The 23,316-nt window shown below is 41.5% G+C and overlaps 1 protein-coding gene across 2 annotated transcripts in view; it reads left to right on the top strand.

Moving 5' to 3' along the window:
* Positions 1–23,316, top strand: part of LOC5570998 — a 324,672-nt gene that overhangs the window by 294,517 nt on the left and 6,839 nt on the right. Inside the window, exons 4-7 of one of the 2 annotated variants that reach the window (XM_021851295.1) lie at positions 10,088–10,593; positions 12,449–12,551; positions 12,678–12,902; positions 12,967–13,147. In XM_021851295.1, the coding sequence (XP_021706987.1) occupies positions 10,088–10,593; positions 12,449–12,551; positions 12,678–12,902; positions 12,967–13,147 (1,015 nt within the window). Of the gene's footprint in view, positions 1–10,087; positions 10,594–12,448; positions 12,582–12,677; positions 12,903–12,966; positions 13,148–23,316 lie in introns of both variants that reach the window. The other variant, XM_021851294.1, reaches the window with a different exon arrangement.

Raw genomic sequence — 23,316 nt, 5'->3', positions numbered from 1 at the left:
TACAATAGTTTCTAGGTCACACCTATCCGTGGTCACCCATTGCTCAAATGATAACTGATCAATATAATTTTCTTCAAACTCAGCGAATAAAGTATTTTCCAATGATGAAGAATCTGGACAATCCGAATAAGATCGTAGATAGCAATTTGATGTTGTATTTTCACACAAAAGACTACCAGTTAACATTTTAATATCCTTTGATAAATTGATTCTTTTCAAACTATGTAAGATTAGGTTAATATTTTCGTGTGTTGTGCACACACAAACATTATGTGTTCCTGAATTGGATAGAAGCTTGCATTGCCTTGGACGAAGGCTTGCAAATGAGGAAAAACCTACCTTAATATTTTCGTCATCATTCTGGTAACTCTTCAGTTGTTGTCGGTGCATCTAGTAATTCCTCAGTTGTTGTTGTTTTCGAACTTCCTGCAACCTGATCCACCGATGATGTACAGATTGCCCGTTTGTCAACGTTTAAACGGCAGGACGTACAAATGCGTAAATTTGTATTCAATGTAGACATTGGAGCATAACCAGCCGCTTTCAGTTTATCTATGGTGCTTTCGGTGAGATTTCGTAGCTCTTTCGAACACTTTTTTTTTCTGCAAACGGCCTGCAACAGTTGAGAAAGCGACTACTCATGTTGCTCGTTAGATTTTAATAAACAAAATCACTTTTAAGTTTTTACTGACTAGTTTGGTGTCGTTTGCTTGACTGAAGAAAAATTTTACAATTAAATCTTTTATAACCATAGTGGTAGTATATTTTTAGCTTTTTCGTGAGTATGTTCATGGTATGTACCTATCATGTTTTTGATGTTGTTGAAGTTACTCGCTTTCTCCCAAATATGATTAACAAAGTCTATTCTCTACCAAGGCGGGTCTATACCCAGGTGTAAACAGATTTTGACTTTGTGGAGAAAACCAGCGCCGAGAAAACCGACCTGCTTTACGTATACTAGATCACCTGGGTATAGACCCGCCTTGTTCTCTACGAGGTAAACTTTTTGCAGGTAAACTAGTCGTATACCTGTATAGAAAACTTTTTTTGTAGCTTTTGTCTTCAATATTAGATTTCTTATAGGTTTCTTTTATCAAAAGGTTTCAACACTATTGAGAGAATTTTTCTTCAGTTACGTACAATAAAAAATATGACACTATCAAGACTTTAGATCACAACACTGGATCGCGTCTAACTTTCTAATAGATGCTATAATAGTTATGAATAATTAAATAAAATATCATGAAAACAACTTGTTAACCTCATGTGGTACTCTTAACAAAAAATTCAACAACAAACTGCGGTCCTAAAAAAAAATTAACAATGAAAAAAAAAAAATTTTCACTAAGTGTCAAATTTGTGAAATATTTGAAATGTCATAACTTTTTTGTTTATTGGCTTACCATCACCAAATTTTTATGGTAGATAGCTAATATAATGGACCGTTTTCCCTCAAAAAATTACGTTGGTATTCCGATAGGGTTTTGAGATATTTGTGTTTTTGTGACAAAAATGATGTTTTTAATGCAAAAAAAATATTTTTTTTTTTACTGTGTGTATTTTTTTTGGAATCTTTATTTAGTTGTCTAACTTTGTTTCTTTAGTTGTCTAACAATCGAACGAACCGTTTTTGCTGTGCAGCTTTTTGAATATTTTTGAACCATTTTCACATACACCCTTTTGAAAAGTTAGTCGTGACTCAACTTGAAGATTTGATATCGGAAAATGACGATTTTGATGGAACTGAAAAACTGTGCAAAGTTTCAGATATTTTTGAAATGGTCGATCAGAATCGACTTGCATGCCTCCGTGGAATCCCTCTTGGGCTTCACGAAGCACTACCCAGCAGGGATGAGAAATGTCCTTTATATGACTGCAAGCAAGAAAGGATATTTTTTCTAGAGATAATCTAAACTGCGAACATTGTTATAATACAAACTAGGTACCCTATACCATACTGTCCATATATACTGCATATATTTGCTGCCAACTCATACTGATATACTTTTTACTTAAATATTTCTGGTTGTTCTCATCATTTTGAATAAAGTGTATTTTGCAATTACGACAATAACATTTTTATATAATTAAACTTTATAATAATTGTTGCGATGGTTCAACCACAAGCATTGCACCAGGTCCGTCTTACTTGAGCTCAGATTGGGTACCACTTCTAGTACTGCATTTGGTCCCCCTGTAGTACAAAAGGTACCCAAGTTTGACGGATCGCAGTACACTTTTCACGGCATTCTAGATTACCTTATGAGCCATGAAATTTTGGGCAATTGCAAGGGACATGGAGGTCTTTAATTTGTCTTTGATTGCACCGTGTTTCACAGCAGATCAAAACACCTTACTTTTTAACGATCAGCTTGAACTACAAATATTTTTATATATTGAATTATAATATATGTAATGATATTTCCACTTACAATTAACAGTGCTCCTTTACGCCTATGTATTTGGTTTCAAACCTGTATTTATTTCAATAACTAGTGAATTCACTATAGCTTCCTCAACATGTATAGAATGTATAGAAATCTCTCAATCGGAAGAGCCAAACAACGTTAACTGTCATCTAGGGTAGCCAGCTCTGCATTTCGCACCAACAGTTGAATAGAAAATAAAATAAACACTTGGTAGTTAAATAGAAAATAAAATTAATTAGTTTTTTTAGATAAACATTAAATGTGGATTTTATTTGTCCATTGAAAACAGGCTTTGGAAAATTCAACGATTTTTGACACACGAGCCATAAATTTATCCCTTTTATCCGCCTACATACAGCGTCTGTTCCCCATGTCAGGGGCGGCTGATCATCGTCCGAGTGCCAGAGAAGGACTCTAAGCTAAACTGCGCACTATGGCCCTCCGAACATTTAGGGGGAATGGTCCTCCGGAAATCTAGGGGGTTGGTGTCAGGCCCTGCGAGCCAGCCGTAAAAACACATCAGCACAGGAACGTCAACGAGAGAATACGGACCGGAACAATCGGCAAAGACCACAGCGACGAAAATGGACTAGCGATTGGAAACTCGGTACATGGAACTGCAAATCTCTCAACTTCATTGGAAGTACTCGCATACTCTCCGATGTACTGAAGACCCGCGGTTTCGACATCGTAGCGCTGCAGGAGGTGTGCTGGACAGGAGCATTGGTGCGAACGTTTAGAGGTAATCATACCATCTACCAAAGCTGCGGCAACACACGCGAGCTGGGAACAGCTTTTATAGTGATGGGTGATATGCAGAGGCGCGTGATCGGGTGGTGGCCGATCAATGAACGAATGTGCAAGTTAAGAATCAAAGGCCGATTCTTTAACTTTAGCATAATCAACGTGCATAGCCCACACTCCGGAAGCACTGATGATGACAAGGACGCATTTTACGCGCAGCTCGAACGCGAGTACGACCGCTGCCCAAGCCACGACGTCAAGATCATCATAGGAGATTTGAACGCTCAGGTTGGCCAGGAGGAGGAGTTCAGACCGACGATTGGAAAGTTCAGCGCCCACCGGCTGACGAACGAGAACGGCCTACGACTGATAGATTTTGCCGCCTCCAAGAACATGGCCATTCGTAGCACCTATTTCCAGCACAGCCTCCCGTATCGGTACACCTGGAGATCACCTCAGCAGACAGAATCGCAAATCGACCACGTTTTGATCGATGGACGGCACTTCTCCGACTAACCGACGTCAGAACCTATCGTGGCGCCAACATTGACTCCGACCACTACCTGGTGATGGTGAAACTGCGCCCAAAACTATCCGTCATCAACAATGTACGGTACCGACGCCCGCCCCGGTACAATCTCGAGCGGCTGAAACAACCGGATGTCGCCAATGCGTACGCGCAGCATCTTGAGGCAGCGTTGCCGGATGAGGGCGAGCTCGATAGGGCCCCTCTTGAGGACTGCTGGAGGACAGTCAAAGCAGCCATTAACGACGCTGCCGAAAGCGTTGTCGGATATGTGGAACGGAGCTCAAGAAACGATTGGTTTGACGAGGAGTGCCAAGAGGTTTTAGAGGAGAAGAATGCAGCGCGGGCTGCAATGCTGCAGCATGGTACGCGGCAAAACGTGGAACGATACAGACTGAAGCGGAAACAGCAAACCCGCCTATTCCGGGACAAAAAGCGCCGCCTGGAAGAGGTGGAATGCCAAGAGATGGAGTTGCTGTACCGTTCTCAAGAAACGCGGAAGTTCTATCAGAAGCTCAACACATCCCGCAAAGGCTTCGTGCCGCGAGCTGAGATGTGCCGGGATAAGGATGGGAGCATCTTGACGGACGGACGCGAGGTGATCGAAAGGTGGAAGCAGCACTACGATGAACACCTGAATGGCGCAGAGAACACAGGCACAGAAGGTCAGGACAGCGAAGGCGATGGCTACGTCAGCACAGCGGACAGCGGAAATCAACCAGCTCCCACGATGAGGGAAGTTAAGGATGCCATTCAACAGCTCAAGAACAACAAAGCCGCTGGCAAGGATGGTATCGGAGCCGAACTCATCAAGATGGGCCCGGACAGGTTGGCCGCTTGTCTGCATCGGCTGATAGTCAGAATCTGGGAAACGGAACAGCTACCGGAGGAGTGGAAGCAAGGCGTTATATGCCCTATCTACAAAAAGGGCGACAAACTGGAGTGTGAAAATTATCGTGCAATCACCATCCTAAACGCCGCCTATAAAGTGCTATCCCAGATTCTCTTCCGTCGTCTATCACCTATAGCAAACGAGTTCGTGGGAAGTTATCAAGCAGGTTTCATCGACGGCCGCTCGACAACGGACCAGATCTTTTCCGTGCGGCAAATCCTCCAGAAATGCCGTGAGTACCAGGTCCCTACACACCATTTGTTTATCGATTTCAAGGCGGCATACGATAGTATCGACCGCATAGAGCTATGGAAAATCATGGACGAGAACAGCTTTCCCGGGAAGCTCACAAGATTGATCAGAGCAACGATGGACGGTGTGCAAAACTGCGTGAAGATCTCGGGCGAACACTCCAGTTCGTTCGAGTCTCGGCGGGGACTACGACAGGGCGACGGACTTTCGTGCCTGTTGTTCAATATTGCGCTTGAAGGTGTCATGCGGAGAGCCGGACTTAACAGTCGAGGCACGATTTTCACGAGATCCGGACAATTTGTTTGCTTCGCGGACGACATGGATATTATTGGGAGAAAATTTGAAACGGTGGCAGATTTGTTCACCCGCCTGAAACGCGAAGCAACAAGAGTCGGGCTAATGGTGAATGCGTCGAAAACAAAGTACATGCTGGTTGGCGGAACTGAGCGCGACAGGACCCGCCTAGGAAGCAGTGTTACGATAGACGGGGATACCTTCGAGGTGGTGGACGAGTTCGTCTACCTCGGATCCTTGTTGACGGCTGACAACAATGTTAGTCGGGAAATACGGAGGCGCATCATCAGCGGAAGTCGTGCCTACTATGGGCTCCAGAAGAAACTGCGGTCAAGAAAGATTCACCCCCGCACCAAATGCACGATGTACAAAACGCTCATAAGACCGGTAGTCCTCTATGGGCATGAGGCGTGGACTATGCTCGAGGAGGACTTGCAAGCTCTTGGGGTTTTCGAACGTCGAGTGCTAAGGACGATCTTCGGCGGCGTGCAGGACAACGGCGTGTGGCGGCGAAGGATGAACCACGAGCTCGCTCAACTCTTCGGCGAACCCAGTATCGTGAAGGTAGCTAAAGCTGGAAGGATACGCTGGGCAGGGCATGTTGCAAGAATGCCGGACAACAACCCTGTAAAGATGGTGTTCGCCACGAATCCGGTCGGAACAAGAAGGCGTGGGGCGCAGCGAGCTAGGTGGATTGACCAGGTACACCAGGACCTGGAGAGCGTGGGTCACAGTCGAGGATGGAGAGAAGCGGCCATGAACCGAGGGAATTGGCGAAATATTGTTGGCGAGGCTTTATCAAGACAATTGATGTAAAGCCAAATAAATTCAAATCCGCCTACATTCATACAACACGCGTGACATTTATCGTTCGTGGAAGATAACGAGCCATGAACGAATACAAGACAAACACACACCACCCACTGTTTGGCGCCGATCACTGTGTGTCAACACTTGTAACTTCGCTGACCCACTCTCATTCTGATTAAGAAACAGAGGCGAATATTTTTTTTATTTTCTGTGCTATGTTTGCAACCAAAGGGGTGTTCAATGGTCCAATAGATTACAATTAGGTTATTAAAGGCTGCATTACCAGATAATATGAAAGTTATTACCAATTCGGAGGAATGCTATCGACTGAGAGAACTGGCAGTGATCTTTTATTGGCGTTGCAGTCAGTGTAAGTCAAAAGCTGATTGGTTTCGAAAGTAAATCAAAAGCTATTGTTTCTAATCCCTGAAAAAAGTGTTAAATACATCGAAACGTCGGACATTTGAAATGAATCAGCTTTTGATTTACACTGACTGCAACGCTAATAACAGATCACTGTTGATACCAATTTTATGCAGAGTTGCTGCTCTTGAACGCTCTCGTGCCACGTAGCACATTCATAGGGCTTTCCGAATTTGATGTACAGATTTTCATATCCACAGAGATCACAAACACTTGATTGTACATGGTTGTATATATCGTGATTTTGTAAAAAATATGGGAAAGCGCCAGTTAAAAAGTGTTGAAAAATATTTTTAAAAATCAGAGATCACAAACACTTGATTGTACATGGTTGTATATATCGTGATTTTGTAAAAAATATGGGAAAGCGCCAGTTAAAAAGTGTTGAAAAATATTTTTAAAAAAATCATATTTCGGCAAGTTCTGACCCTAACAGAATCCGGAATAACTCTGAAATCATAAGTTGAACCGGTTCCGTTTGGCGGACCTTGCAAATTGAGACAAATCTGGATCGCATGACATAGATTTCTAAAAAAAAGTTGTATAATAACTTTTTAACAGCTTATTGAAGATTTTAAAATCCTCAAAAACAGACGTTGGGTACGTAAAGGTTAAGCAATGCGATTAAAAAAGTACGTAACTGCTTAGCTTAAAAAAATTGCAGCAAAAAATAATATTTTTGATCAATTTACTTGTGTTTTAATGTGTCCAATAATAAATTATCCAAATGAATTCTAGTGCAGCCGAACTATGATATAAAATACTTTAGCAATCATAAGGAACATTGATATTTAATTCAAGCTATGTATGTTTGAATTTTGAGAAAAAAAACCCCAACTTTTACATTTTTTTCCAAACAAGAAGTAAATGAAAAAAAAAAAAATGATTGCCGAATAATGGCTGACACCTGCGACCTTAGTTATGGGTCAAGTACTTTAAATTCGATGTAAAATATGATTTGATGTTATTATCAATCTTAATTAGAGTGGCTTTCCACTACATGCTGATACATTTTCAACCACATCAGCGCAATGCCAACAGATTTTCATCAATTTGTAATTGTGACATAATTTAACAACAATTATTAAAGAAGAGTGCAAATTGCAGTGACGGCCTACTTCCCCTTAAGTACGAATATAAGTTTGAGTCACTATATGTAGTAAAAATTCATGTTCCTAAGAGGAAGATCAATTTACTACTTCAGCATAATCTATTATCGGCAAAACTGAAACGTTAAATTCACAGTATTTCTCTATTAAAACACTCCAATGAACACATTCAGATGGTTCTTTGTGGTGTTACCTTAACCCAGTTGCATGTTTCAAGACTGAGCAAACAAAGTCGTCATTAATTGAAATAAATACGGCACGAAATGCGATTGATTTCAAATAACACTGCAAAATGTGCTTAGTCTCAGGCAGCAAAATATTGCTATAAACTTAGAGTAAATCGTAATATCCTGTGAAATAAATCACCGAATTTGAACTGTAATAACAAAATTACAGATTTTCCAGTGATCTATATTATCGACAAAACCCTTGAGATTTACTATTTTACCGGTAAAAAATCAGTGAAAACAAACAAATTTACTGTAACTCTGCGACAGCATTATTTTTGCCGAACTTATGTGAAATTATTTGAAAGCCGGTCTGACAGGCATGAGCTTCTTTTATTCCAGTTTTTCACACCACTTAAATTACTCTTAAATTTTCATCAATTAATCATATCACGTCAAGTTTTTAATGTATTGGCTGTTGAAAATGCAATATCGATTTAATAAAAATTTAATCGTGCGATTTGAACCGAACTATATCTTACATGAAAGTTTAAGTCTGATTTAGCATGCTTCGTAGGTTACAACACTAAAAAGTTTGATAATTCATAGTTAAAAATTCATGTGAATAATATAAATCCAGTATTTTAAACAACTTCAATGACAGGTAGTTCAAAATATCATATGAGTAAATTCTGAAAAAAATATCCAGATTTTTTTCTTCATAATTTGGCCGGTGAAAATATCAGCTTTTTTCCTTACGGTTTTACACGTGTTTGGATCGCTTTTAAATAAAATATTGTGGAAAAAAGAAAAAAATTGGGAAACACCGACTTCGATCAGCTGAACGGACGGCTGCGGAAGTGTTTGGATACTACTTTGAGAATTGCGGCGGATTACAGAGGAGCTTCGAAAGAGGAATTTGGTGAGTTTGTTCTAATCAGCGGCATATCAGTGATGCATTTTGAACTGAACGCGAGCCAAAAGTGAACGGAGCCCGAGCCAAATTTGCACGAGCACGCAGTAGACAATGAACTTCCGAGCAAGAGCCAGCCGCTGCTCAAGAACGGCCCGTTCAGTTCACAATTATGATCGGAGCTCTTACGTGAGAAATTAATGAATTGATCGTCTTAAATTTTCATAAACATAAAAATCATGCTGCTCTTGCTGTTTTAAATATCTAAACTTTACTTTGACATTGATTTTTGTCGTGTATCAAGAAAAGTCAATTGGGTTCATTTTTTGGCTCGCACGGGTTCATATTTTTGAACTGCTCAATGTTCAAGCCTACTTGATCGCTGCGTTCAAAAAATTGAACTGGAACGCGAACTGAACGCGTTCAAATGCATCACTGCGGCATATGATTGCAATGCGTAAATAATTCATTTGTCTGCCAACGTCTACCAAACGTATCACATGACACTACCCTTTCCATCAACACAACATCCCGTAACACCTATGAGAGGTCGTAGAGTTCTCCGCATCTTTCTTAAGTAGGTGTTCAGTCAATCATCCTTTCCCATTCCCCCAGCTTTCGCAAGGACGTGGCCAGGACAGCTCTCGACTGTTGGAGGATGCGTCAATCTTGTCTGAGAGTTAGAGGTTAGTCTCAAATTTCTGACTGACGGGAAGGAGGCAACCCTCATACAATGGTCTAGGACTGTACCATCTACGAATTTGTGCGAAATGCTTAATGCTAATGCTAATGGATTCTGAAAAAAATATCCAAAGATTACAGAAGGATTCGTAAAGAATTCCGTTCCGGAATCATTCCGGTACGGTTTCTGAATGATTTTCCAAGGATTCCCGAAGTATTTTGGAAGGGTTCACCAAGGATTCCAGAAGGATTCAGAAGGCATTCCTGAAACGATACTAGAAGTATAACAAAAGGTTTCTAGCAGTATCTATTCCGAAAAGGGATTTTTGAAGTATTCCGGAAGAAATTCATAAGGATTCCCAAAGTATCCTAATAGGATTCCAAAATGATTCTTGAAGGATTCCCAAAGTATTTCTGAAGGATTTAAAAAGCATTCGCCAAAGCTCTCGGAGGGATTCGAGAAGGATTGTAAGGATTGACGGCCAGCCATGCCTGTCGTCTACATTATGTTTCTATCACTGTTTTTATGGGAATGTTGCCAAAGAAAACACTTCAAAACAGATTTTCTTTCGACAATTCTGTCTAGGGGTCGTCCATCAATTACGTAGGTTAAGCGGGAGGGTAGTGGTTTGAAATTTCTTACGCGCCACACAAATTATATTCATTTTTCACTCTAAATGTGCTAAACACATGTGAAAAGTGTTTTATTATACCAACAGTTTAGTAAACTTTGGGGATTTTGTTTTTGAGTAGATGCTACATGTTGTAAAGTTAATCGTATTTTATTCATACCACCCATTATTGAACATCATATGCCTAATTGAACTTGGACTTTCGTTTTCTATAGATAGGGATATCATGAGCAGTTCACTGTTGGGAGAGCACAGCATCTACGATGTGGAAGAGAACCTGTCCATCGATTTCAACGATTTTACCAATGCCAATGATTTGGACAGCGGCCCTGTCACCACCTTCGGCAGGGATCACAAAGACAAGGGCATCGGTTTCGCCAAAGATGGTTCGACGCCGAACTCGAAGTTTTCGTTCGGCCTCAACAACGATTTGCTGGCAATTTTCGTCAAAAAGACCGAACAAAATCGTAACGAAGGACAAAACCTCTGGACATCCACGGAGCATGAAAGCTTGAGTGAAGAAACTCCGGCCACGGTGGAAAAAGTGACCAGCAGCAGTACGACCCGGGCTCCGATTCGTAAGACCAGCACAATTTCCCTGAAGGACTACACCAAGGCCCGAGTTAACTTCGACGATGACGAAGTGTTTGAAGACGCCGTCAACGAGCACACGACCCGGGCTTATGATGCTGCTGGATTCGATTCCAACGACAGGAGACAGGTGGGATCAAAAAAAGAGGGCGAAGGTGGCTCACACCATTCGTTCGGATTCACTTCAGGTCATCAAAATAACTTTGGCGTTCCCATCGAAGAGGACGAGCGGCTGTTGAGGATGTTGAACGAACAATTGATGAAACTTGAGAAGCAGAGAGAAGTGATTTATTGTTTCAATTATATTTAATTTCTTCGCTCTCCCGCTGTGTGATGGGATCTAGGAGCTCTGAGATCTCCACATTTTTTTCCATTATGGGGAAACTTTGCACGGCACAGTGGTTCAGAATGTTTGAATCTTTTTAAGTATTAACAAAGCGTATGTTATGGCTATAGCGGTCATGCGACTCATAGGTAAAGGGAATCTATAGAAGATTTTTGCAATGAAATGAACAAGTGGAAAGGCTAGCGTTGCCAAGATTGAAATTTTATTAGGTACCGTAATCCGGGGTAACATTGATCATTTTTTTTTAATTTTTCTTAAATATTTGGTTCAAAAATGCAATAGTTGCAAATTATATATTTTTAAAACAAGTACTGCCACTCATAGCTCGTGACTACATACTTCATTTTGTTTTTTGAAAGGTTTAAGCATGTTAAAAAAAATGTTTTAAGTGATTTTTTTATTTAGCTGATATGGGGTAACATTGATCACCTATGTGAACAACGTTCGGTAATATTGAAAATGTCGTTACCTACTAAAATAATGGCCCCTGAAGCCGAATATGAAGGCCAAATGCTTACAAGTCATTTATATTTTGAGTTATTTTAAAATTAAAAACATCTCGAACCACGGAATACGCCTAAAGGTAGGCAATTTCCTAAGGGAAAGTTACATTCTTAACAGTAATTCGGTAATGTTGCCTAATTGAACATACTTATGAAAGTTTTGACAGCGGAATCGTTTTCGGCGATGCCGTTTTTAGTAAGAACCGCATTTTCCTTGCTCATATCATTTACAGAACTTATGTGAGACATGGATGTTTGGTAGTGTCATCCTTAACCATTGAAATCATTGTTTCGAAAAGTTGCCAAATTTACGCATAAGGTAAACGCAATTTTCGAAAAAATCTTCACTTTTTTTAGCTGATGAATATAAGAAAGAGAAGCACCATTCATGATTTGGAAATGTCCCATCAATAAATGATAATGTGAACTTTTTATGAGATGGGTCATTCCGATCAATGTTACCCCGCTGATCAATGATACCCCGGATTACGGTACTGAAAATTGAGCCAGCCATTGTAGAGTCAGTTAGCATCGAAGCGTCCTGTATTTTACCTAGCTTCTCTACTGGAGAAGGGTTGGCTTAAAGATTTGAGCTTTGCTACCAACACAGGCCTGTGTATCGCGTAATTGTGTCCCTATTGTCGATTACAATGTGTATAAACCTGATTTAGTCTAACTTTATTGGAGAGTGTAGGCAGGTCTTATGTGCATAGTTTATTTTTGACTACCCAGACCGAACATTGAACCACTGAGCAATGCACCACAAGAGCTTTATGCTTTCCCCTGGGCTGTTGGATAAAAGTTTTTCTACTTTCTTCTGAGTGGTGGCTGGAAAATATGGTGTACAGCAAAATTTTATGATGAATTACACAGACACTTCCCTTTCCACAGTCACGCAAACAGATGCTCGGAACACTTCACAGCTTTTAGTACAAACCAACAGGCGAATTGCAAGAAAAAATGTTTCAAGAACTGTAAATAATTCAAATCCCGTTCAAAAAGCTAGGACTCAAGTTTGATACTCTCAACACGCCATCAACCATCATCATGCTTTCATTAAAAAAAAACTGCTTCCACGCTATTAATTTAACCCAACCGTCTAACCGTTACGTCCTGCCTCCGAAAACTTTTTCTAGAAAAACCTTACCATCACTTCGTCGACCACGGATTCCAGTCTGTACCGGACCAAGGTGTCCCCCACATTGCCCATACTCTCCCGGTTCGAAATTACCACCGAAGGTTTGAAACGATTCAATATTTCCGAAGAAGGTACTGCACACAAGCCAACAGACAGCCTCGCAGGTGAGCTTGTACGGAAGGAGTAATTCTACTCACAAGTTCTTTTTTTTCCTCGTGATAATCTAGGCATCTGCAAGTCCACATCTCTCCCACTGTGCCGAGGAGTGCTTCAGTACGATCTCACAACATTCAAAAATCCCCAGCTCACCAACATCGAGTACGAGCACTTCCAGTATCTGATCAACTCAAAGTGTTCGGCACGGGTAGCGGAATTTGTCTGCCTGGTGCTGGAACCGGAATGTCGGCCAACCCGAATGGGAACACTCGCTCCGTGCAAAAGAATCTGCAAATGTAAGGATTGGTATAAGAGCAATGCTCTCTTTAAACTTATCGCTAATTATCCAACTTTCAACAGCAATTCTGGAACCATGTGCGCACATCATTGCCAGTTCGGAGGTCCTGACGGCAACGTTCGATTGCGACAGCTATCCGGATTCCAACGATCGGAACGTGTGCGAAGATCCAACGCGGCAGAGTGACTGCTACGCCAACGAGTTCCAGTGTGCGGATTCCAGCTGTATCCCGTTGCAATGGAAGTAAGTTCCTTAGTAGTCCATAAAAGTTTCCATTCACAACCGAAAGACATTACACGTGTACCTAGATGTCAAATTATCGAACAACTTCAAACATTACCACAAGATATGCCTCTGGCTCTATCTGCAACCATGTATTTCGTTAAATTATTTTCAAGCCTATCCTTGCTATCGACCACTCCAAAGGTACAGAAACCTCCTCCACGATTGTACCCCGTTTGGCATAAAGTCGTTTGACATAAGGTCGTTTGGCATAAAGCCGTTTGGCATAAAGTAATTTGGCATAATGGTCGTTTGGCATAATGGCCGTTTGGCATAATTGTCGTTTGGCATAATGGCCGTTTGGCATAATGATTGACTTGGAATGAATATCGGCATTTTCGAACCACCTAGCTCATAGCCAAAAATTCTGGTAGGTTCTCAACGAGCGTGGTGTTCGTTCAGAGATTTTCCAAGCTGTGAATGTCAAAATTGTTGTGAATGTCAAAATTGTTGTGACACATCCAAGAACATAGAGTACTTTGAGCGAATCGTTTTTGCTCCACACCGCTCATTCGATCTTAGATCAAATTCTGAGTGTCCTCCCAAAATTTGAGCTCATTCGGATGAAAACTGAGACTGCACAAGCCCTTTGATGTTTATATGGGAATTACTATGGGAAAAGCAAGCAGTTCATTCAATCGGTCATAGTGTTTGCCCATGTGCTCTTGGGGATTAGAACTACGTTGATACTTTGAGATACAATAGTCAGCTACAACTTTGCCGAAGACCGTTTTTAAATCGGACGCTCCAGTAATTAGTTATTGATTTTTGAATGAGTTGTAAAACTTTGGCTATAATTATTGGGCCGTTCTGCGGGCATCACTGGATATATGCAGTAAAACATAGTAGCCATGATTTGTGCGTGCTATCTTTGTACTCCATGTTAGGAGCGGCTCACAACAGCGTCTGTTCCCCATGTCAGGGGCGGCTGATCATCGTCCGAGTGCCAGAGAAGGACTCTAAGCTAAACTGCGCACTATGGCCCTCCGAACATTTAGGGGGAATGGTCCTCCGGAAATCTAGGGGGTTGTTGTCAGGCCCTGCAAGCCAGCCGTAAAAACACATCAGCACAGGAACGTCAACGAGAGAATACGGACCGGAACAATCGGCAAAGACCACAGCGACGGAAATGGACTAGCGATTGGAAACTCGGTACGTGGAACTGCAAATCTCTCAACTTCATCGGAAGCACACGCATACTCTCCGATGTACTGAAGATCCGCGGTTTCGACATCGTAGCGCTGCAGGAGGTGTGCTGGACAGGTTCGATGGTGCGAACGTTTAGAGGTAATCATACCATCTACCAGAGCTGCGGCAACACACGTGAGCTGGGAACAGCTTTTATAGTGATGGGTGATATGCAAAGGCGTGTGATCGGGTGGTGGCCGATCAACGAAAGAATGTGCAAGTTGAGGCTCAAAGGGCGGTTCTTCAACTTCAGCATCATAAACGTGCATAGCCCTCACTCCGGAAGCACTGATGATGACAAGGACGCATTTTACGCGCAGCTCGAACGCGAGTACGATCGCTGCCCAAGCCACGACGTCAAGATCATCATAGGTGATTTGAACGCTCAGGTTGGCCAGGAGGAGGAGTTCAGACCGACGATTGGAAGGTTCAGCGCCCACCGGCTGACGAACGAGAACGGCTTACGACTGATAGATTTTGCCGCCTCCAAGAACATGGCCATTCGCAGCACCTACTTCCAGCACAGCCTCCCGTATCGATACACCTGGAGATCACCACTGCAGACGGAATCACAAATCGACCACGTTTTGATCGATGGACGGCACTTCTCCGATATTACCGACGTCAGAACCTATCGTGGCGCTAACATCGACTCTGATCACTATCTAGTGATGGTGAAACTGCGCCAAAAACTATCCGTCATCAACAATGTACGGTATCGACGCCCGCCTCGGTATAACCTAGCGCGACTGGCCCAACCGAACGTCGCTGCCGCATACGCGCAGCATCTCGAAGTAGCGTTGCCGGAAGAGGGCGAGCTTGACGAAGCCCCTCTTGAGGACTGCTGGAGCAACATAAAAGCAGCCATCAACAACGCAGCCGAGAGCATCGTCGGGTACGTGGAAAGGAGGACATGTAACGATTGGTTCGACGAAGAATGCAGGCAGGTTTTGGAGGAGAAGGATGCAGCGCGAGCTGCAATGCTGCAGCAAGGAACACGACAAAACGTGGAGCGATATAAAAGAAAACGGAAGCAGCAAACCCGCCTATTTCGGGACAAAAAGCGCCGCCTGGAAGAAGCGAAATGTGAAGAAATGGAACAGCTGCATCGTTCACAAGAAACGCGAAAGTTCTACGAGAAGCTTAATGCATCCCGAATAGGCTTCGTGCCGCGAGCCGAAATGTGTAGGGATAAGGACGGAAGCATCTTGACGGACGGACGTGAGGTGATTGAAAGGTGGAAGCAGCACTACGATGAACACCTGAATGGCACGGAGAACACAGGCGCCGAGGGTAACGACAGCGGAGGAAGTGGCTACGTCAGCACGGCGGATGAAGGAAACCAACCTGCCCCCACATTGAGGGAAGTTAAGGATGCCATCAACCAGCTCAAGAATAACAAGGCCGCTGGTAAGGATGGTATTGGAGCTGAACTCATCAAAATGGGCCCGGAGAGGTTGGCTGCCTGTCTGCACCGGCTGATTGTCAGAATCTGGGAAACGGAACAGCTGCCGGAGGAGTGGAAGCAAGGAGTCATATGCCCCATCTACAAGAAGGGCGACAAACTGGAATGTGAAAACTATCGTGCGATCACTATCCTGAATGCCGCCTACAAAGTGCTATCCCAGATTATCTTCCGTCATCTATCACCAATAACAAATGAGTTTGTGGGAAGTTATCAAGCTGGTTTCATCAACGGCCGCTCGACAACGGACCAAATCTTCACTGTACGGCAAATCCTCCAGAAATGCCGTGAATACCAAGTCCCAACGCATCACCTGTTCATCGATTTCAAAGCGGCTTATGATAGCATCGACCGCGAAGAGCTATGGAAAATCATGGACGAGTACAGCTTTCCCGGGAAGCTCACAAGACTAATAAGAGCAACGATGGACGGTGTGCAGAATAGCGTGAAGATTTCGGGCGAACATTCCAGTTCGTTCGAATCCCGCCGGGGACTTCGACAGGGTGATGGACTTTCGTGCCTGCTGTTCAATCATGCGGAGAGCCGGGTTCAATAACCGAGGTACGATTTTCACAAGATCCAGCCAATTTGTTTGCTTCGCGGATGATATGGATATTGTCGGCAGAACATTTGGAACGGTGGCAGATCTCTACACCCGCCTGAAACGTGAAGCAACAAAAATCGGCCTGGTGGTGAATGCGTCAAAAACAAAGTACATGCTGATAGGCGGAACCGAGCGCGACAGAGCCCGCCTGGGAAGCAGTGTTACGATAGACGGGGGTACTTTTGAGGTGGTTGATGAGTTCGTCTACCTCGGATCCTTGTTAACGGCTGATGACAACGTTAGTCGTGAAATACGGAGACGCATCATCAGTGGAAGTCGCGCCTACTATGGGCTCCAGAAGAAGCTGCGGTCGAGAAAGATTCACCCCCGCACCAAATGTACCATGTACAAACGCTAATCCTCTATGGACATGAAGCATGGACCATGCTGGAAGAGGACCTGCAAGCACTTGGAGTGTTCGAACGAAGGGTGCTTAGGACGATCTTTGGCGGAGTGCAGGAGAACGGTGTGTGGCGGCGGAGAATGAACCACGAGCTCGCTAGGCTCTACGGCGAACCAAGTATCCAGAAGGTTGCGAAAGCCGGAAGGGTGCGCTGGGCAGGGCATGTTGCAAGACTACCGGACAACAATCCTGCAAAGATGGTGTTCGCGTCGAATCCGGTTGGCACAAGAAGGCGGGGAGCACAGCGAGCGAGGTGGCTTGATCAGGTGCAACAAGATCTGGAGAACGTGGGCCAAAATCGAGGTTGGAGAGACACAGCCTTGGACCGAGTAAATTGGCGTAACATCGTTAACGAGGTTTTATCAAATTAATTGATGTAACACCAACTAAATAAATAATAATCTTTCGCGCCATGTGCAGCAATGTTGCCTGTTCTGAAGTTTAATGAGCACTGCTGAAAAAAATGGGATTGGATATAAATCAATAACTAATTACTGAGGCGTCCGATTTGAAAACGGTCTTCAGCGAAGTTGTAGCTGATGAATGTATCTCACAGTATCAAGAGCACATGGGCAAAAACTATGACCCATTGAATGAATCACTTGCTTTTCCCATAGTAATTCCCATATAAACTTCAAAGGACTCGTGCAGTCTAAGTTTTCATCCAAATGAGTTCAAATTTTGGGAGGACACTCAGAATTTGATCTAGAATCGAATGAGCGGTGTGGAGCAAAAACGATTTTTTGAACCACTCTAATATACATATTTGAAAATAGTAAATTGGCAAAGAATTTTCGCAGTTATTAATAAACGCGCAAAGAATATTTCGCCTGCAGATCAATTTCTGTCCCAGTTTGAGCGTTACACTTGATCGAAATTACTTGGTAAGAAAAGTGAAAATATATTTACAAAATATTTAAGGCTCTTATCCAAAGATCTATTATTGCAGCAAAAATTGCCTATATATGAGAGCAGATTATTTTTCGTTTAAAATGAGTAAGAGCCTTAAGGCTCTAACGCAAAAAGAATCTTCTTACAGCGTAACACAAATGAACAACACATTTTTAAATAAAAATATTTGTGGCAAAACTTTTGAACGGATAATATAAATTTTAACTTTGGAAGTATCCATCAAAAACACTGTCTTTTATCAAAAGAAGGGAGAATTTGTGGTTGAAATAATATTTTTTCCAGCATATCTCTAAAGAAGATCATGTTTTTGCAAAAAGAAATAGTTCACAGATAAAAATATTTAAATTTCAATGTAGCGTGAACAGAAGAGTATAGTAAAAGTAAATCGAATTCATCTATTGTTACAGCATCACGTTTAATTTTCAGCTTAAGATGCTTAAATGTTACATGATCGTGTAAATTTAAAGTGCATTGGATAGATTAATAAGCAATTTATCGTTGACATTTCAGTTTATTTCGATGCTCCAAATATGTGCATGAAAATAAACTGAAATTTACAACATATTTTTAGCTGTGTTGAATACTGTCAGTTTCTAAAATAATTTTTATTCTAATAGGATGTCTTCCAAAAATTGATAAAACAGCAAAATAGAGAAATGGTTTACATTTAAAATTTAAACAATATATAAAGAACAGCCTATTTTTGAAAGAAGGCAAAATCTATGATTTAATCAACAGAAGATTAGGCGCCAAAAATTATAGCGGCATAATAAAACGAATAGACATCAAAAATTGCGTTCAGATTCAATCAATCATTCGTTTCTTTGAATGTCGGTTCCCCGAATGATTCTTTTCCCTGAAAGCCATTTCCCCGAATGAACCGTTTCCCCGAAAAAAAAAAAATTCAGGGCGCTTTCAAGAATTGAAAAAGAAATATTTCTAAGGATACCTTCAAAGATTAATCTAGAGCAGTTGTCACCAAACTGCAAGTGTCCCTTTCCACGGTTATGTGCGGCCCGCGACACTTCGTTGGATACACTGCGGAACACGGTTTTGTCTCAAGCACCAAAATACTGCTATTAACTTAATTAAGGATTGCTGAATCTATTGCCATTTTCAGAATCATAGCACATCTAGTTTTTGAGGTTTTAACTGTTGAAAATGCTAGGAGTAGTGTTTGATCCTTCGACCTTGACACTTGCTCCTGCGGGGGCGGGTGATGAGGGCAGGATCAAACATGTCGCGTGTCGGTAGTGAAGCGGTGAAAAAGTGATCGGTTCGTTAGTAGTGTTTGATCCTTCGACCTTGACACTTGCTCCTGCGGGAGCGGGTGATGAGGGCAGGATCAAACATGTCGCGTGTCGGTAGTGAAGCGGTGAAAAAGTGATCGGTTCGTTAGTAGTGTTTGATCCTTCGACCTTGACACTTGCTCCTGCGGGGGCGGGTGATGAGGGCAGGATCAAACATGTCGCGCGTCGGTAGTGAAGCGGTGAAAAAGTGATCGGTTCGTTAGTAGTGTTTGATCCTTCGACCTTGACGTTTGCTTCTGCGGGGGCGGGCGATGGGGGCAGGATCAAACTTGTCCGCGTCGTTCGCTCAGAGAAATGAAAAAGCGCCGCGGATCGCTGGTAGTGTTTGATCTATTGATCGCGTCGCTTGCTCTTGCGTGGGCGAGTGACGAACACTTGTTCGGCGTTTAATGCGATTATCGAATTATTTCGCGAATCCGGTTAGGCGTGATTATATCATGGATCGCATCACCAAACATTGGTGACTCCCAGATCTTTACCTTATCCCACTAACCCAATATCCTCTCCATGACAACCGTGGAGATGCAGAGGTGATCTCGGTCTCTAGTAACAACGGTAGTCACACTAACATTCCTTCCCTTCCCCGATGACCGTAAGGACGTGGCCGGCGCCGTTATTGACTTTTAAATTTGAGCTCTCGATTTGTGCACATTGAAGAATGGTAAGCTAATCCCAAGCCCTATTCATTAATTCCCTGTGCAACTTCGATTGTTCTGGTCAATCACGGAGTAGCAACTACGAATTGTACGGTCATCTATGCTTATGCTATGCTTTAACTGTTGAAAATGCTAGATTTGACTATTTCAGCCAACTTGCATGCAAGTTTGCTAGCTTGTATGGCAATTTATTTGCTTAATTTGCCTCAGAACTCAAACTTTATGTGTATAGCAATACTTATAAACAAAGTTCATAATATTTCCAGTGCTCAAAAGTTATTTTTTGTTGGTTTAGAAAAGTATTGTATTTTGCCATATAGGAGAAACGAAGAATTTTGTATGGAGACTGCAAGAATGTTGAAAAAATCGATTTAATCTCAATTTAACCGTGCAATTTAAACCAAATTATATCTGAAATCAAAGGTAAAGTCCTAGACACATAGTTTGATCCTTGAGACACGCAAAAATGTCATTTTTGTTACGCTGTGATATAGATGAGTTGCGGCCCGCTTGTTATGATCTCATTAAAAAAAAAGTATTATGTTTCTTAAGTCCTTACAATCAAATATCTGTACATCCTGCGCTACATCTTGCTCAGCAGAGACGAAATGTTATCTTATTTACTTTGTATTCTATGAACAGCTCTGAATTTTGTCTGACAATCCTAACTGTTGTCAAATCTTGAATTTTCCATACATCTTAAAAAGGCTTTTTCTGACAATAAGCTTAAAAGCGTTCTAAACATTTTGAGAGCGCAATTTTCATGTAAAGGAAATTGGTAAAACTTTCTTCCAGAACTGGAAAATTTTCCAAACAGAAACTGGAAAAGCTTCCTTCCAGAAGCTAGAAAAGCTTCTTTCCAAAAGCTGGAAAAGCTTCGTTACAGAAGCTGGAAATGCTTCCTTCCCAAAGCTGGAAAGCATCCTTCCAGAACCTGGGAAAACTTCTCTCCTGAAGCTGGAAAAGATTCCTTCCAGAAGCTGGAAAGCATTTCTCCCACAATCTGGAAAAGTATCCATCCAGAAGCTGGAAAAGCTTCCATCCGGAAGCTGGAAAAGTTTCCTTCCAGAAGCTGAAAAAACTTTCTCCCAGAAGCTGGAAAAGCTTCCATCCAGAAACTTCCTTTCAAAAACTGGAAAATTTTCCCTCCAGAAGCTGGAAAAGCTTTCTCCCAGAATCTGGAAAAGCTTCCTTCCAGATTAAGTGATCGGCAGAAATACCTTTTACAACTCACAAAACTTGTGCGGATTGAACCGGCTTAGGGATATTTTAGCATTGAAGAGGAATCGTCATTCTTTTTGTTAAATCCATGTATTTAATCTCTTAAATGAGAACCGGATTTTTTATTACAAACCTAGAAACATTCTAATTATAAAAATAGGGTCTTGCATGTCTTGCAGCCTGCTCCATGTTCTGAAAATACCGAAGTTCCCCGCATAGACAGTATGGCTGAGGACCACTGCTCTAGAGAATAGGTTCACAACTTTTCCAGTGCGCGACCCACTTTGACGTTTCGCGTCTGATTCGAAAACGAACCGTTGAACGTTCGGAAAGAAATCACCGAATAATATGTAAAACTTTTGAACAAAATCATGAAGTAAGTTCAAAAAAGATTTGACCTAGAAATGTTACGGTGTAACGATCAGGAAACATGCATATTACCCCTATGCTTGCTTGCAAATATTACGTAACGCAACAGGGGGAGGGAGGAGGTCTTACAGTGTTACGGTCCATACAAAAATCTAAACTTTTCCATACAAAAGCTGTTACGTGGGGGAGGGAGGGGATCTAAAATTGGAAAATTTTGCGTTACGTAAAATTTGAATGAACCCTAACGGTTTCATAGAAGCTTGATGAAAATTTTTCTATTTATTCTGCTGAATAAGGCGATGTTATACATATTTAGATGTCTTTAAGGCGAAGTAGATATTGTTGCTAAATCATGTCACAATGTCGAATTAATGAAAATTAGTTGGATTTGAAATTACGTAGCTGAAAAAGTGTCAGCATACTTTTTGCATGTAACGGCATATAGTGATACTTTTCCGTATCAAAATCAACAATGAGGACTGAGTTTCATTACTCTGAAATTACTAGCTGCAATTTCAACATGGCTGACAGAACGAATGACAGGCTACTTAGCCTGAATGCCGATAAATCATCTTGCATAATCAGATTGATCATTTTTAGGAGAAAAAAATGAATGTAGAGAAAAATTATAACAACTAGAATGACAGGACAAATAATAATTTGTCAAGATAAACAGTACATGTTAAGTCTTTTTACTTGAAAAATGAGCAGCTCTCAATGTGACTGTACAAGTATCATTCACAACTGTGATTCATTCGATGTTTCGGCTTAAGATCTCTTTGAACAGATGATTCTTGGCTAATAAGTAGCAGCTGATGCAATGCTAATAGATCAGTTTTTTTACCCTCCGCTGACCCCCACACCAAAATGCTTACAACTGCAGCCCCCTGGTAGCATTGCTCCACATAAAACAGATACTTTGTTTTCAACATAATCGATGTGACTACTCCATGTTAATGTGGAATCAAATATAATGCCTAAATAGTTAAATTTATCCACTTTTTCTATGCTAATTTGCCCAATTTTGGGATTATCATGTATATCAGCATTTTTCTTAGTTGAATGAAATATTAAATATTTAGTTTTTGTGAGATTTCAGGAAAGTAAATTAGCTGAAAAGTATGTCTGTAACACCCTGAGATCATCTTGCATGTCAGACACTATAAGGTTAGCGCTTCGATTGGGGTAGAAAAAGTCGGGGATGCCTTTAAACAGTAGCGCAACCAGGATTTGGTTCTAGGGGGGGTTTTGTAAACTTTAAGGTTTATTTTTGAAAACGTAGTTATGTTTAAAAATTAGTCGAGAAATTCATGTATATTACACCTTTTTAACACATATATCAAAAATAGATTGAACAATATAACAATATATTTGCATGATACGATTCAATCGCTCTTCATCTGTGTTACTGCTTAAATATGTTTTCAAGTTTTTCTACAATGACCGCAGCAATTTACAATAGAACTCATTGCCACGATTCTTGCAGTAGGTCAGAAGTAAATCAGCATTGGAGAACTTGACTTGTAAATCCAAAAAATTGAGTTGAGGGTCAGAAAGGTGTTTTGTTTTCATTGTGAAGATTTTATGAACAAAAATGTGTAATATTTCAAAATTTTCAATGCGACCAACTTTGTTTTAGGATGACTCTGTAACCAGACTGAACAACTACTATAGTGGGACGCTTATTCGTCCTATCTAAATGGGACAAGTCGGAATCACATTTTACCAACAATTTCACTAAGAAAGACTCAATTTTCATGCATCCTTTTTCCTAAAAATTCAATGTAATTCATTATCAACACGTGCAAAATATCGAAAATGTTAAAACGCTCAATAAGGCAGAGATGCTTCCACCAGATGCTTAATGCATTCTGAGATTTTCAATCTATAAAAACCGAAGAATAGCTTCTTCGGGAATTCATATGCTCTGAAAGTCATAAAATTTGACAAAGGGTTTTTGATGCTTCGGGAACTGCGTCAATTTTCTGTTAAAAAGGTCCCC

Source organism: Aedes aegypti, chromosome 3 (assembly GCF_002204515.2).
Source record: "Aedes aegypti strain LVP_AGWG chromosome 3, AaegL5.0 Primary Assembly, whole genome shotgun sequence".
Taxonomy (NCBI): Eukaryota; Metazoa; Arthropoda; class Insecta; order Diptera; family Culicidae; genus Aedes; species Aedes aegypti.
This window is presented reverse-complemented; position numbering and strand designations above follow the sequence as displayed.